The 16,623-nt window shown below is 40.8% G+C and overlaps 1 protein-coding gene across 1 annotated transcript; it reads left to right on the plus strand.

Moving 5' to 3' along the window:
- The first annotated feature begins 618 nt into the window (after nucleotides 1-618).
- Nucleotides 619-15,632, plus strand: LOC140128003 (tumor necrosis factor receptor superfamily member 10B-like). Its single transcript, XM_072149317.1, has 9 exons — nucleotides 619-805; nucleotides 8,211-8,304; nucleotides 11,184-11,315; nucleotides 11,803-11,917; nucleotides 12,023-12,111; nucleotides 12,909-12,989; nucleotides 13,377-13,402; nucleotides 14,337-14,442; nucleotides 15,210-15,632. The coding sequence occupies exons 1-9, from the start codon at nucleotides 680-682 to the stop codon at nucleotides 15,500-15,502; spliced, it is 1,062 nt and encodes a 353-aa protein (XP_072005418.1). The 5' UTR covers nucleotides 619-679; the 3' UTR covers nucleotides 15,503-15,632.
- Nucleotides 15,633-16,623: the final 991 nt, after the last annotated feature.

Below are 16,623 nucleotides of genomic sequence, written 5' to 3' on the forward strand. Positions count from 1 at the left end.
ACACTTTTAAATGTTTTTATGGTTTTTTTGTGTTGTGGTGTAGTTTATATATCAATAAAAGTTGTGTATACTTTACCTTTTTTGGTCCTTTGGCATACTTCTGTTTTCTTGTTAGTTTTTATTTTTGGAACTGTGTGACCTTTGGGTCATTTTTTTTTTTTTTATACAAAACTTATGTGTGACAAAATGAAGAAGAGGGACTGATTTGGAAGTTGAAAGTGCAAGTTCAACTCCTGAGATGGTGCCGTTCCTGTACAGTGGCCGTCATTAAGTGGTTAGAGGGGTAGTCCTATAGTGGACATTGGTCACTTTATTTATACATCTCCAGGAGATATTATCAAGCGTAGTTACAAGTAAAAAGGGACATATGCTCCCTTGTGTTCTACTGAGTAGACCTGGTAAAAGACTCCTATAAAGTGGTATTAGTAGGTATGTTCCTTTAGGGGATCCCTATAAAAATTTATTAATAATGTCCCGTTTCAGCCACTAGTTTTACTTATTGCAGTTACCTGTACTGCCACTAGTGGGAGCTCTTATGTTTCAAATTAGGCCTAGGACTTTCCCCTTCGCTTGATTACGTATGAGAGGCGGGACCCTACTAAGTTATATACTCTGTGAAACAAGACTCCATTCCGTTTTAGACCGGTGAGTAGAACATCATGTACTGATCTACTACTGGATGTCATATTATTTGGATTACAAATGCATGGCCCCTCATGGGGCGAAGACTGGATCCCTTTTAATGGCTATGACCCTGGTACCACCGGTTATGAAGCCACGATTTCTTCTTCTTTTCCTCTTGCTGGTGAGTTAACACTCAATGAGTGAGATAAATGTTGATCTTATAGTAATAGGTTCATAACGTCAACTTATTTTTGTTACACAATTATTTTATGGCGTATGAAGAATTTTTTCTTTAAAAAGTTATTTTATTTACATTTAGTTAGATTACGTATTCTCGCAACAGAAGTTTGTGTTAGAAAAGGTATTTGTGATGTGGATCCATGTTTTATATCGATCTGTATATCCACTGCCCAATATGTTGGTGGCAAAATAGACAAAAATATACATTAAAAACACTGAAATTATACAAATGAATAAAAACTTGGTGTAAATATACCTTATATACTCGAGTATAAGCCTAGTTTTTCAGCACAAAAAAATGTGCTGAAAACCCCAAACTCGGCTTATACTCGAGTCAAAAAAATAAATAAATCAAAACTCGCCTTTCTGGCGGCACCCGTAGATCTTCTGTGCGATCCATCCGGTATTGTTGTGCTGCACAACGGGGAAAGGGGGGGCTATATACACTGGGGCAGGGGCTGGCAGGCTATATACACTGGGGCAGGGGCTGGCAGGCTATATACACTGGGGCAGGGGCTGGCTGGCTACATACTGGAGAGGCTGTGACCAATGCATTTCCCACCCTCGGCTTATACTCGAGTCAATAGGTTTTCCCATTTTTGTGGTAAAATTAGGGGCCTCGGTTTATACTCGGGTCGGCTTTTACTTGAGTATATACGGTACATCTAAATGGAGATTAAACAACCAATACTTTATTGTAATGTTAACCAGGGGCAATTCTTGATGTAAAAAGAAAATTTCCGTAGATATAAAAAATATAATAAACATATTAATGTAAACATTCAATGAATACCGGTATTTTAAATTTAAAAGCTTAATAATCCCGTTCCACCATAATAACAATAGCGGCAAATAAACTGTAACAATCATATAAGAAACATTTAGAAGGGGTTTTTTTTAGATTTTTTTACATTTTTTTCTTAATTGTTGGCTGATTTCAACACTCTCTGGTCGCACGTACATAATTGTATAACAGGTCTGTGCTGTACATACAGGCAGTCCCCGGGTTACATACAAGATAGGGTCTGTAGGTTTGTTCTTAAGTTGAGTTTGTATGTAAGTCGGAACTGTATATTTTATCATTCTAATCCCAGCCAGAACTTTTTTGGTCTCTGTGACAATTGGATTTTAAAAATGTTGGATTGTCATAAGAATCAATATTAACACTAAGGTTCATTACAGACGCCTGTGATAACTGTTATAGCTGATCATTGTAGCCTAGGACTAAAGTACAATAAATTACCAATATCCAGAGGTCTGTTTGTAACTATGGGTCGTATGTAAGTCGAGTGTTCTTAAGTAGGGGACCGCCTGTATCCATAATAAGCCTCCTATAGAAATATATGGGTCTGTCTGGCAAAACATAAACATATGTTTAATTTTGCCTGAGATTCATAAAAAAAGAAGAAGAAAGTAATAAAACTTTCCTTAAAGTAGAGCCTTTGTGGGCCAACCAGTGCGATCTCCTTAACAGGGACCCTCTCTGACTCTCATACCGGCACCATTCATTCTCTGTGTACAAGAGGTCGATAACTAATCCATAAATAGCTGAAAACACAAAATTATTATCAATTTTAACCACTATTATTATTAGTTTTTTTACTACTATTATTATTATGAGGCAAGTATTTCATTTCTTATTTTATACATATTAATGTTAATAACTAATTAAAAGGAAATCGCAGACACATGTTTTTTCAAACAATAAACAATAAAAATGCTAATTTAAAGCAATAACGTGATAATAATGTGATGGGGGGCGAAAATTCTTTCTTTATGAGGACACTTCTTAACTGAACTGTAAGGGTCCGATAGTGAGGTCTATGTATTGTGTGACTCGCGGTTTATAAAGGCTTTTATATGCTTTCTAATTGCTGATATAGAAGTAATGGAGGCCCCCATTCTCTCAATCATTGTATCACTAGTATCCATGCTCTTTCTCCTGAGGTGATTTTTTCCCGCCTAAACTAGTGGCAGATTAGATTAGACTCCCGGTGACACCTGTCATTGGTCAGGGTTTGGACCAGTGTCCGGCTGTTACCAGGGAAGTTTTGATGAGGGACACCTGATGTTATGCTCTGATTGGTGGAGCCTAGGAAGGGGAGGGAGGAGAAGGAGAGGGTGATATAAAGGTCTTGGCCAGACTCCTGTCAGAGGACATTAACACTGCCCCACCGCCCCTTCCCAATTGCTTAAAATGTATTTTCTATTATTATTTCCACAATTCAGTTGTCACGGGGAGGGGGCTAGGAGATCACTTTTATGAATGGACACCGTTCTAATTTTTCATGGCCGGCTTGAGCTTATAGCTGATCCAGTTATATGTTGATTAACAGTTAAGGAATTTATGGACGTTTTGTAATCAAAGGCCACGCCAAAAAAGTTTTCTTTACTGCCAGCTAAGTTTATAGTCTATTTATTCTTTAGGTTAGTACTGGTTTATATACATTATCTATGTTGTATGGATCCATAATATGTCAGTTATGGAAATCGATGGGCCCGTAATGTAGCTCCATATAGTTCAATATACAAGCTATAAGAAACAAAATGGTAGCACACTCATGTGTTACCTATATATTGGAGATATAACTCAACTTTACGAAGAGTACACAGGGCCACATTGAGCTCTAAGGACACTGTAGGCTGCCATTTTGGTTACATGGATCTGGCTTTGAAGTGCACATCAAGAGGACAAATAAATACATGACTTAGTATTTATTCCAAAATTTTGGCAAAAATTTTGTAAACTATTAGCTCATGTGGCTTTTCTCTAAAATCTTTCAATTGAATAAATACGAAGCCCATACGTAATTCTCATCTAAAATGTGTTGGAAATCTCTTGACAAGGCAGGTGATTGGTGCCATTTGAAAATGCCCTATGATGAACCGTCTTCGCTTGATACATGCATTAAACAAATTTGGGGTAATGAGTGACAGTGATGACAGCAAAATAACCAAGTTGCTAGTAGTCTATGGAGGTTTCTATATTCATTGCAGACCAAGTGGCCCACCAAAATACTGGTGGATCTTCTGGTGGGCTTAACAGAATAATGTCCCCAAATGGACCAGCAGAAGACATCCCAATCATATGTCACTGAAGTCTATTTAATCAGCTATGGATTCTTATACGGGCCCTTAAAGTTTTTTTTTCCCAGAGACATCTTATCACCTGGGAAATGTCTGATCATGATGGTCCAACTTAAGTAATCAGCAGAATAGGATATCTGTGATCTCAGTTCTATTGGAGCCTTGTGGAATAGAGATGAGCAGGCCCAACGTTTCCAGGAGGCCACCTCTGGCCAATCATAGCCCTGGTCTAGTTAACCAGGGTCGTCAATGTGCCAAAATGGCTGTTCAACCACCAATCCGACAATATGTGTAAGTCATGCGGGACATACCCAAACCCTTGACTCGAATAGATATTTCAGGTACGCCCAAATCTATTGAGGAGCTGCTGGATGTAGCTGAGATAGCTTGGCGGAGATAACTGCACTATCCTAGATATCTTTGGCAGTGCTTAGACTTTGACTGGAGATGAGCATTTTCGATCGCTAAGCTATACTCATGATTGAAGTTGAAGAGGGTCCTAGAGGATATCACACAGGCACATATGCACATATGACCTATTTTGGTCTTTCGGAACTGCTACTTCTGCTATTCTCCAATTTCTTATGGCTACCATCGTGTCTACAGGGTAATTTTTTCAATGTATAACGTATCGCTCCTTAAATGTTTTCGCCTGGGAGTTTCCACCAAGCTTAATATCCTCCATACAAATAAAAAAGTGAAATTAGGGTCAAGATATGCAAGTGTGGAAGATGCCCTAACCTTGACTTCCTTTATGAACTATTTGCAGTGTAGATACTTGATCTTGAATGCATGTGTTCCTGACCTTGAATATCTGGCAGTGATAAAAGCCCAGCAGCATGACTGTAATATTACACCCATTCTGGTTGCTCACCCTCCTTTATTCTTTTATAATGGGAATTGCTACATCCTGGAAATTCTTCTGACTTCAATAGATAAAGAGAAAAACAGCTGAATCATTCGCAATGCACAATATTCATTGAGTGCATATAAAATTAGGTGACATGTCATGTGTCTGCTACCTAAAGTCGGGTGAGCGTGGGTATTGCAACAATTTGGTCATACGGTAATTTTATAAGAGGCGACCCAATAGACATTAGTTACAAACTTGTGTTGGGACTACATAAAGATTTATTCTAAGACATGAGTCGTTTTTAACCTCATTAACATACATTATCACAATGGTCTATTCCAGGTCTGGAGAACCCAAACAATAATAATTTTGCACAAAACTAGGAAGATTGTTCCATTGATGAACATTGAAAATATAAAATTTACATAATGTTAAAAGCTTTTCCTACAATATCACTGATCCACTATCCACAGTAACCACAGCTCTGAAGATGACATGGGCTCGGCTATCTGCATCAGTCCCATAGCAAATTGAGTTGTGTGCACATATGAACATGAGTGCACCATTTATACAGCAAGATGAATTCTTTATACAGAGGAAGGGAACCGCAATGGGGTCTATTATAGCCCAACCTTTACTAATACTAACATGATTGCTATGGGGGAAGACTATATTTATCTCCTTTAAATACTTCAACTATATACATAACCTTGGTACCACTTATTGCCTTCATATTTTACATATGGGGGCCCTCAGGACACCATCAAGGTGCTGCACTACTTTTTACATAATGTATACCCTGAGCTGCTGTTTACTATGTATTTAAGTTCCACCACATTTAATTTTCTGGATATTTCTATTGAGGTTTTAGACAACTACCTTTATTGTATCCATGTACACAAGCTTTGTTGTCCTGCATTTTCCTATACAACTTCTTAATCTTATTCATTATGACGTCTGAAGAAGTTCCTATGTTGAATCACCCCGGTTCTCCTATGTCTAGGCACATTCTGTAATCCAGCACTAATCATTACACAATCTGGCTTCATAAAGCATGTCATCAATATATGGGTTATTATATACAGGCGGTCCCCTACTTAAGGACACCCGACTTACAGACAACCCATAGTTACAGACGGACCCCTCTGCCCACTGTGACCTCTGGTGAAGCTCTCTGGATGCTTTACTATAGTCCCAGACTGCAATGATCAGCTGTAAGGTGTCTGTAATGAAGCTTTATTGATAATTCTTGGTCCAATTACACCAAAAATTTTGAAACTCCAATTGTCACTGGGGCAAAAGAAAAAAAATTGTCTAGAACTTCCATTATAAAATATACAGTTTTGACTTACATACAAATTCAACTTCAGAACAAACCTCCAGACCCTATCTTGTATGTAACCCGGGGACTGCCTGTAATCTGAGTAATCTGGTATGACAGTAGTTCATCTAAAGGGTGTTATTTAGCTTGGTAAATACATTTCCGTAGTCTATATAGGATTTCCATTCATGATCCCAGTGTCATGGCAAGAGCTGCAAAGAGAGACCTTTACTGTGGTGGACCTTCTCTGCCCTACAATTAACCCAATTATCCTGAATCGTAATAAGGGATAATAGGTGTCTATCCTATAGGGCTTTTGCTTTTCTCTGGGTCAACATCTTTGATATAATGGATTTGTGTCTTTTTTCTAAATGATAAACTATATCAATAATGTAAGATGTAAAAACTTCCGAGCCATGAACTTTACCTCCAGTTGTCCTTATGGCACAGGAATGCAGTGTTACCACCTCTACAACGATAATTTCATAGGGCTGCTCTCATCTCAGTGTTTAATGCAATAGAAGACATAGGGGCTCATTTACTTACCCGGTCCCGTTGCGATCCCGCGGTGCGTTGTCCGACGAGGATTCGGGTCTGCCACGATTTACTAAGGCCGTGCGTCCAATTTCCTTTATGTGTTGCTTCCGCGCCAAAGTGCCTGTCTTGTGACACAATTCTAATTGTTAAATGTTGCACATTGTCCGAATCCGTCGGGTTGTCCGATGACCACGCTCGCCGATGCGTCAAAATCCAATCGCGTGCGCCATAATCCCGGGGAAATTTGGCACAAAACGGAAATCGAGGGAAACCTGATGAAAATGCACTCCACAGACCATTAGTAAAAGAGACCCTTAGTCTTTCCTATATATAAGAGGAGAGTTTCTGGGGAGAATATTTGACCATTCATCCAGAAGAACATATCTGAGGTCAGACAATGATGTTGCATGAAAGGGTTTGTCTCAAAATCCCCTGTGTAGTTCATCCCAAAAGTATTTCATGGGTTTGAGATCTGTGCGGTCAGTCAAGCTCTTCCATACCTATATGGTTCTTGCTTTGTGAACTGGGGCACAGTCATGCCGGAACACAAAGGGCCTTCTAAAAAGTTGAAAGCGTATAACTTGCTGTCTTGGTCTACTGTAGCATATAGAGGCTATTACTGGAATTAAGGGCATGAGACTGACCCATGAAAACCACCTCAACTGTGATCAAGTCAGGAACGTTCTTCTGGGTTCACCAAAGACTAATGGATAGAGAAGTATAATCCATAACTTGGATGCAGACTAGAGGTGGAATTCGGCATTATACCACTCCATTGACGCTTGGTATTAAAATTGTTGATATATGGCTGACCTGCAACTACTCGGCCATGGGTTCACATACTATGAAGGTCACAATGGGGCCATGACAGGGGAGGTTTGGGCAGCATGTTGGTCACTTTTATGACCTCAGCAACCTTAGTTGCTGAGGTTCCTCTTTTCCATAACACTTATCAAATATTATTGTGGAATATCTAGGTGGGAAGACATTTCATGAATGGGCTCGTTGGAGTGGGGACTCTTTCAATGAAGCCATTATATATCAGGGGCAATGGCAGTGAATGAAACACTGGATTTCAATGACTTTGGTGTTGGGGGGGGGGGGGGGGCAGGGGCGGATTAAGACCACCGTGGGTCCTGGGCTGCATAAATATTATCGCCCTTACAAGTCTGGGATCACTTCCTAGATATGGTACTAGAATCAGCTTCTTGGGGAATGGAGGATGCGTCCCTTCTGCCTGTTTTCAATCTGTGCTTTCCGGACCTTTGGAGGACCTGCAAAGGTCCTGAAATGTATGCTTTGTACATGTGTATCGTGAGCAGGAACAGACAAATGAAAATGTCATGGGTGAAGGTCCTTTTGAGTATAAAATTAGGTGGGTGGTTTGGGTGGCCATGGGTCCCCTAGAAGGCTTGGGCCTCAGGCTACTGCCCAAACTGCCTATATTATAATTCACTACTGTTGGGAGGTAATATAGTGTATATTCATGAATTACTGATTTATAATATAGTTTTCAGAATAACTGATTCTAATATGTATTCTCTGCAGGTAACCACAAATTCCTCATCTTTGGGTAGTGACTATGATGAAGAAGAAAGATTTTACGAGACGGGAAACATCAGGTGTTTGCGATGTCTGCCAGGTAAAATATCTTCCTGGTAAAATATCCATAATAATGCAAAACCTAAAATTGTATTTCTAGCCTGTATTTTTTTTATATCTTATTATTTTATATTATCACAATTGAATTAATTAAAATACGGTATGTTTTTAATGCTATAAAAGGTGAATTATTTTTTTTTAATTCCCATTTTTGAGAAGCCTGGGAAAACCAAGGTTTTATGACTATTGAGTGAAATTGCGTTATAAAGAAAGATAAGAAATGTATAAAGTACAAAGACACCGTCGGGATCTGATGACTATGAGTCATGTTTATGGGATCGGCTGACTATGGGGCATGTAAGGGGGTGATGCCTTCTGTAACTTTTTTAGCCTGCTTGTTGGCTACAGTTCACTGTACGTGGCGCACTGTGCCTGGTGCTTACTCCCACAGTTGGTGGAATGGCAACAGAATAATTAGTTCATAGAGACTCGTTACTGGGGCATACAAAACGGGAAGAACCAATATGTATGTCCCATAGGTGCCGGTTGCTCCCAAGCTGGCAGAGTCTCACTTTCAGCCTCTTCTTTTTAGGTGTATTTGTTGTGAGGACCCCCTTCCCCCTCACTGATACCCATATTCGGGGTAATAGGCTATCCTTCTAACAGGAGAAACTCCTTTCAGACACTTTGACCCTGATACCACAACTACATCTCGCAACTTTTGTAGCAGAGAAAGAAGGCCAAAAGATGCGTTTTTTTGCCCTATGCCACGCCTTTTGCTCCACCTCTTACTCCACCCCCACAGTATAATTTCCCACTTAGTGCCCTTCATCTCTCCATTACATAGTGTCCCCCCCCCCAGCTCCATGTCACATTATAGCCCCTCTGATATCGTGCCCCAATATCCAGATTTGACCCATTTTTGGGAGTCCCTGAGACAGTGTATGGAGTAGCGGGTGTATGCTTGACCTGGTGCTCATAATGAATGGGGGTCACCGTAACTTATACCGAATCTTGTGAATAGGAAATGACATTACATTTTGGCTGCATGGTCCTCACATACTCCTTCCTCGTGCCTTGTGATCTGTCTGTAAGGAAATGTTAAGACAGGAATTTCCTGCCCAACCAGTTCTCCTCACGGGGTCTCCTGCTGGGGTTTCCAGTGCAAAAGTACATCGAAAAAAGAAAACTATATGTTAACAGGACATAAAAGGGGACAAGTTTAATGTTGCAGCACTTTCTTTTTTATACTTTCACACCCAGGCTGTGCAATGACCCCATTGCGGTCCCTCACAGTATAATGCACCCTTATAGTCTCAAACCCACAGGGTTGTCAGAAGGTCTTCTCCTGTTTCTGCCTCAATGGAAACGAGACAATAATGACATCATCATATCTGTTTATTATAAATAGGGCACCCATAGACCCCTATGTCCATTGTTTCTGGGGAAAGAGCACACATACTGCCTATAGGTCTGAAAACCGAGCCCAAATGTCCCTGCTGTGCTCCTCAATGGGAGTTGGGCTGCGATTCGGCAGAAGCCCCTTCCCCCTACGTCACTTGCTTTGCATCAATCTGAAAGTAAGTTTCTGCTCCTGTTAAAGGCCCCTACACCTCATTATTATTGGGCTAGGAGATGTGTATATAATGAGTCAGGTTTCTAGTTCCCATGGAAGCAAATGTTTTGGACGACACATAACTCTCCCAGGGCGTGTCATGTTCTTTACCAGGATTTTGCAAGTAGGTGCCAATGTGCCGTCTTACAGAGTGATCATAATATGAGACATTCTTGACATTTTTTCCTAGTGACGCTCGTCTCACCTGATGTGTAATTAGTTTTATCACATTTACCACATTCAGTCGCTTCTGTATGCAGGGAAATTTTGCTAAGAAGATTGTACATAGTGTCCTATCTGCTCTATATGTACATAGTGTTCTATTTGCAGGCAGCATGTTATAGAGCAGGAGGAGCTGAGCAGATTGTATATAGTGTTCTATCTGCTCTATATGTACATAGTGTTCTATCTGCAGGTAACATGTTATAGAGCAGGAGGAGCTGAGCAGATTGTATATAGTGTTCTATCTACTCTATATGTACATAGTGTTCTATCTGCAGGTAACATGTTATAGAGCAGGAGGAGCTGAGCAGATTGTAAATAGTGTCCTATCTACAGGCAGCATGCTATAGAGCTGGAGGAGCTGAGCAGATTGTACACAGTGTCCTATCTGCAGGCAGCATGTTATAAAGCAGGATGAGCTGAGCAGGTTGTACATAGTATCCTATCTGCAAGCAGCATGTTATAGAGCAGGAGGAGCTGTGCAGATTGTACATAGTGTCCTATCTGCAAGCAGCATGTTATAGAGCAGGAGGAGCTGAGCAGATTGTATATAGTGTCCTATCTGCAGACAGCATGTTATAGAGCAGGAAGAGCTGATCAGATTGTAAATGGTGTCCTATCTGCAGGCAGCATGTTATAGAGCAGGGGGAGCTGAGCATATTGTACATATTGTCCTATCTGCAGGCAGCATGTTATAGAGCAGGAGGAGCTGAGAAGATTGTACATAGTGTCCTATCTGCAGGCAGCATGTTATAGAGCAGAAGGAGCTAAGCAGATTGTACATGGCCTCCTACCTGCAGGCAGCATGTTATAGAGCAGGAGGAGCTGAGCAGATTGTAAATAGTGTCCTATCTACAGACAGCATGTTATAGAGCAGGGGGAGCTGAGCAGATTGTACATAGTGTCCTATCTGCAGGCAGCATGTTGTAGAGCAGGAGGAGCTGAGCACCCCTTTAAGACCTGTAATTGCTGTTATTGGTGAGTCCTCCACCCTTGGATCATACTAAGAAGTTAGTATTTCCAGGGATGTCCTTACAATGTGGATGCATAAACATATTTACCATATTGTCTTTGTCTTGTAGGTACCTATGTGGCGCAGCACTGCACCAGCCCGGACACGGAAGGCATCTGTATGCCGTGTCGACCTGGACGTACATACAGTGAACACCTGACAGGTCTAGATCACTGCCTTCGCTGTACCGTATGCCGTGATGGTAGGTTACTTCTCTCTCTCTGGGTTAGTTTCTCCTCTGTACAATGGACATGTGTGGTGCTTGTCTTCATGTCTGTCCATCCAGCACATTGCCCTGTAATCCAAGCCATATGCTCATTTTGCTTAGAGCTGCCCTTTGTGACTTTCCCATACACATGAATGCTCGGTCTGCTGAGTGTGCATGTATTCTTCGTAGGTGGAGAGAAACAAGCCTTAACTTTCAAGGGAAATAAGTTCCCAACTCTACATTGTGGATTCAGGATTGAGCATATTGCAATCCAACTGCCCGATCCTACCCCACCCCACAAAATCTGCCAATAGGGTTAAGATACCCTCAAATAAATTTACGTAGCAAGATGTAGCTGAGGTTTAGGTCTACCTTGCTTGCACCCAACATTATAATGCTCTGCCAACTACCCCCTGCTAGACTAGGCTTCCGAATATCCTGTGAAACCATAAGTATTGATAAAAATGATTTGTCTTTACAGATCAGGTGGTGGTTTCTCCATGCACGGTCACCAATAACACCAATTGTCAATGCAAGAAAGGAACTTTCTGTCCTCCGGGCGATTCTTGTGAAAGGTGCCAGAAATGTACAACCAGGTAAGTGCCCAACATGGCCCCGATGCCGATGATGTACCGTACTCTCCCACTGTAATACATCACATGGACCCCTATGGTATAATAACAATGTTCTTTGTCCCTCAGTTGTCCAGAATATGAAGTTGTACAGAAACCCTGCAACTCGACATCTGATACACAATGCGGGCCCCAGGAATCTGGCAGTAACATACTACGTAAGCTTCTCCTTCATACTATTTTATAGTCACAATATATATGTCTTACTCTTCCTAAACTTTCGAACTAAAACGTGTATCCGTCATAAAGTCCTAAACATAATAAAAACACAATCTCCATAATATTAAAGAAGATAAGAAACCCACACATAATGTTCTGTGTCCACACTAGGAATTATTCAGCTCCTTCTCTCCCTCTCCTAGCAGGAAGTCACAGAAGATCTAAAAAAACTAACTAGTCAGTAGCTGAGGTCCAACAAGAAAATCATGTAGAGCATGTAGACAAACACTTATAGTTAGTTTGAATAGTGTTATGTCCAGACTGTGAATGAGGCAGCTCCTCCCCCCTCTCTTAGCAGGAAATCTCAGTACAATGGAAATAAAGGAGAACAGTGTGAACATTAGGTTACTCTGTAGTGCTAGCCAATGTCAATTACTCTGTGTCCAGATTATAAATAGAGCAGTTCCCTCTTTAACTCTCTTGGTGGGAACAAACAGCAAAGAAGCTGAATATTAGCCAATAAATAGGCGGCATTAAAGTTTACAAGGATTCAAGTTTTTCACCTCTCCTATTCAGATCATCAGATTTTCAATCAAAACACTCCTCACTGTGCACATAGTAACCACTAAATCTTATTACATAAACAATGTATTTAAAAAAAATGACTGGATCCGCAGTTAAATTTCTGCAGTTTAATTTTTAATCAAGTTTAGGCTTTATAGAAGTTATCATTTTAAATGACAGATGTTACAAATTTAAAATAATCATGGAGTCTAATTGTGTCCTTCTATTTCAGTGGCAATCCTTCTGCCTATTGGTATCATCTTCTTTGCTGCTGCCTTCTGTACCCTCTGGTACTTTTGCTGTAGGGAGAATCGTAAGTGTCTTATAGAAGTAGTATGTCACACTGTATATACTACATATAGTATAATAACCAACCAATAGGCTGCCTGACTTTTAATAGAGTTTTTAATAAAGAAAACCATAAGTGTCTTGTAGAAACTGTATGGTATATATAATATATATAATAATGTAGCTTAGATTGCAGCCTATTCTATAAGTGTCTTATGGAACCTGTATGTTATATATATTATTTGTTATAATGTAGCCCAGCCTATAGCATTTCATATGTGAAGAAACCACAACTCCCAACATTGCCCACCAGTCACAAAGTTGTAATGGCACGTACAGAAGATACTCAATGGAGAAATATTCTGGATATTAGTACCGTAATTTAAACAAATTATGATTTTCTTTTTTTCAGAATCCAGATTGAGGAGAAAAATGGTGGTGAGTACAACTCCCTAATACTGCTTTATATATTTTTGATGTTTTTTTGATGATACTGAATGGGGGGAGATTTAGCAGGAATCACCAGTAATTGCGATTATATTCCCTTTCAAGCCATCCCTTTGTCAAGTGGCTTTGGAGACAGGGGTGTAACTACAGTAGTAGCAGCCATAGCAGCTGCTATGGGGCCTGCAGTGTCAGGGGGCCCCACCATCCAACCTATCACACTAAAAAGTGAAGAATGTGCACATAAATATATTCTACACATTGTACAGCATAATATGTATATAAAATGTATATGTGATGTGTATATATACTGTATCTGTAATGAGCATATGCTGTATGTATGAGCATATAAATGTGTGATTGTAACTTGCATGTGTATTACAAATATGTAGGGAAGGGGGGCCCTGTTCTGAAGTATGTTATGGGGCCCTGCCTCTCCTAGTTATGGCCCTGTGTGGAGGGGCATATATCGGGGTGTAGTTGGTTGTTCAGTGGGCTGACAAGTATTGTACAATTGTCCGATGGCGCAGACAGGTACAGCCGGGGTCTCATGATGTGTCTGGCGGCACTGGAGGGGTGGGGACTTCATCATATGTCGCTGTATGAAGTTCCAGCATATAATAAACCTCCGGCAATAAGTCTACATTACTATGGCTGCTTTCTCCATTTTATGACATATAGGGGCGGATTAATCAAGCTGTCTGAAAGTCAGAATATTCCTAGTTGCCCATGACAGCCAATCACAGCTCCCCTTTAAAATATTCAGGAGCAGCTGTAAAATGAAAGCTGAGCTGTGATTGGTTCTCATGGGCAACTAGAAATATTCTGACTTTCAGACAGCTTGATTAATCCGCCCCATATTGTAAATATCCGCTTCCATGTATATGCATACTAGGACTAAAGAGTATACACTATATTTCACTGACAGAATATCGGATGTCACGAGGTTGAAGAGGTTGATACTGAAGCCCCCTTCCTACCCGAACCCCGACTTCAGATGAAGAAAAACCTCACAGAAAATGACATTAATGAAGGTAAAATGACACTCAAACATATTCTTACACTTTATTCCTTTTTTGCTGGTGGTTTATCCCCTTTCATTTTTTTTTCAACACAGTTTTATTGGGTTTTTCAAACAAACAATTCAAATGAAAAGGGGGAGGGGAAAAGAGAAGGACATTAGATACAGCAGGGTATATGCGCCCACACAAATGTGCCCCCCAACAAGGTGTCATATCAAATATCTTTAGTCGAATTCAGTAACTCAGTATGAGACGCTGGTCTGCGCCCGGTGTATGTATTACAATTTACATGTAACGTTAGTTGTCTACACAATATCTAACCTCTTAACTGAGGTAATTACTTAACTAAAGGTTTATCCCCTTGCTAGTGATAGTAACGCCATCACCGCCACCTTGACATTCACCGATGCCCTGCAAATAGCAGTAAGTGCTTCAAGGGGATGTCCACAAATTACTATTGATGGCCTATCCGCACTACTCAGCTCCACCCATCATTAACAGAGAAGTAGTTGGCTCTGTGTCCCGTATCGTGGTGAGAAACTAAAACCGTGGCTCCAGTAGAAGTCAATGGGAGCCATGGTTGTAGTAACAGCTTCTAGCCACTATGAAGAGCATGAATGTACGATGATGAACATATGGAGGAGGGGTCGGGCCAGCATCAGGTATCAGGGACACAGCTTTCCCCTGCTTGGTGGTGTCAATAATCGGAATAGCGGCCCACTAGCCGCACCAGACGTCCCCTTAGTCTCCATCTTATAACATGTCTGATCTTTTTACAGGTATCAACAAGGCCTTGGACACCTTCCTGGATTCTGTTCCCGTACCTGAAGTCGAGAGATTTGTGCGGGCGCTGGGGCTGACCAGTAACGAGATAGAACGGGCTAAACAGGACAACCCGGGCGTCTACAACCAGCATTTCGAGATGTTGTCTCGGCTCTACCGGGATAACAAATTTGAGGTGAACATCTGGCTGAGAAAACTGCACAAAATGAAGATGAAAAAAGTGGCCAAGGACATAATGGACAAGTTGCTGAGTGACGGATTCTTTGAGAGGACTGATGTACAAGGATAATTTATTTATGTAAATATTATTTCGGTTTGATAAAAAAAATTGCCAAAAAAACTTTTCTACAAAAAAAAATAAAAGTATAAATACCTAAAAAAATACTAAAAATTCAAAAAGATACAAAAAAAATAAATACTTTCATCAAAAAAAAATATTCAGGGGTGTGTCTAATTGTGTTTAACGGAGACGCGCCGGACACATGGCCCGAAGCGTCTTCAGATGTGTGACATAAGATCACGAGATCGACAAAAAAAACCCCCAGCTATTCCATTTCTCACAACCAGGAAGACAAATGGAGGAAACGTAGAGGAGGAAACATCTGTCACCTGCTGCCATTTATAGATACCTTTACATCTGGAATCAACGGGGTTTAGGCGAGAAAACGAGTGTTGATTCAGAGAAATACAATCACATGATGTATAGGAACAGGATCACTTTCCCAAGTTCCTTCCTTCATGGATTTTTCTGTGATGAGGGCCAGACACGTCTAACTCCAGGGTGAGAGAACACAAAACTAGTCACTGCTGAAATACAGAATATGTTCTATTCAAACTCGTCTAGAATCTTACTACTTCAAGCCACACCCCCAATGGGAGGTCTTCTAAAAGGCTCCGCCTGCAGCCCTGAAAATGCTTTGCACCTCAGCTCCTTGTGCTCTGATTGGTCATTGGGACCCCTTGAGAAATTTAGATATTACAAAGTTCTCATTGAGTTCAAGTGCTGACTAAAAGTTAGACTTGTTTGTTGTCAATCTCAAAGGAAATCTACCATCAAAATCTAGGAAGATAAACCAGGGACACTTAGGCCTTATGGATATATATGCTCACCCGGGCCATAGTCCATTTGAACATACAACTGGGTGCAGGAGAGAGGAGGGGTGAGTGCTCCTCAACCCTCCCTTCTCCATTGAAAGCCGAGTAGCTGCGCCGTAATACAGTCCTATTCATGTCCTATGTTTTTCTGTGCATTTACCTGGCTTGCTCACAGTGCGGTGAGACAGCGCGTGTTCTCTGCACCTTGACCAGGTGCTATAGATGTATATAGGGGCTGAGATGCGGCCGCTAATTGTGGGGCTGTATCAATGGCCCCCATACATTTGTGTGCACAGGGACATTACTCATAGATCC

The sequence above is a fragment of the Engystomops pustulosus genome, chromosome 4, assembly GCF_040894005.1.
Source record: "Engystomops pustulosus chromosome 4, aEngPut4.maternal, whole genome shotgun sequence".
Taxonomy (NCBI): domain Eukaryota; kingdom Metazoa; phylum Chordata; class Amphibia; order Anura; family Leptodactylidae; genus Engystomops; species Engystomops pustulosus.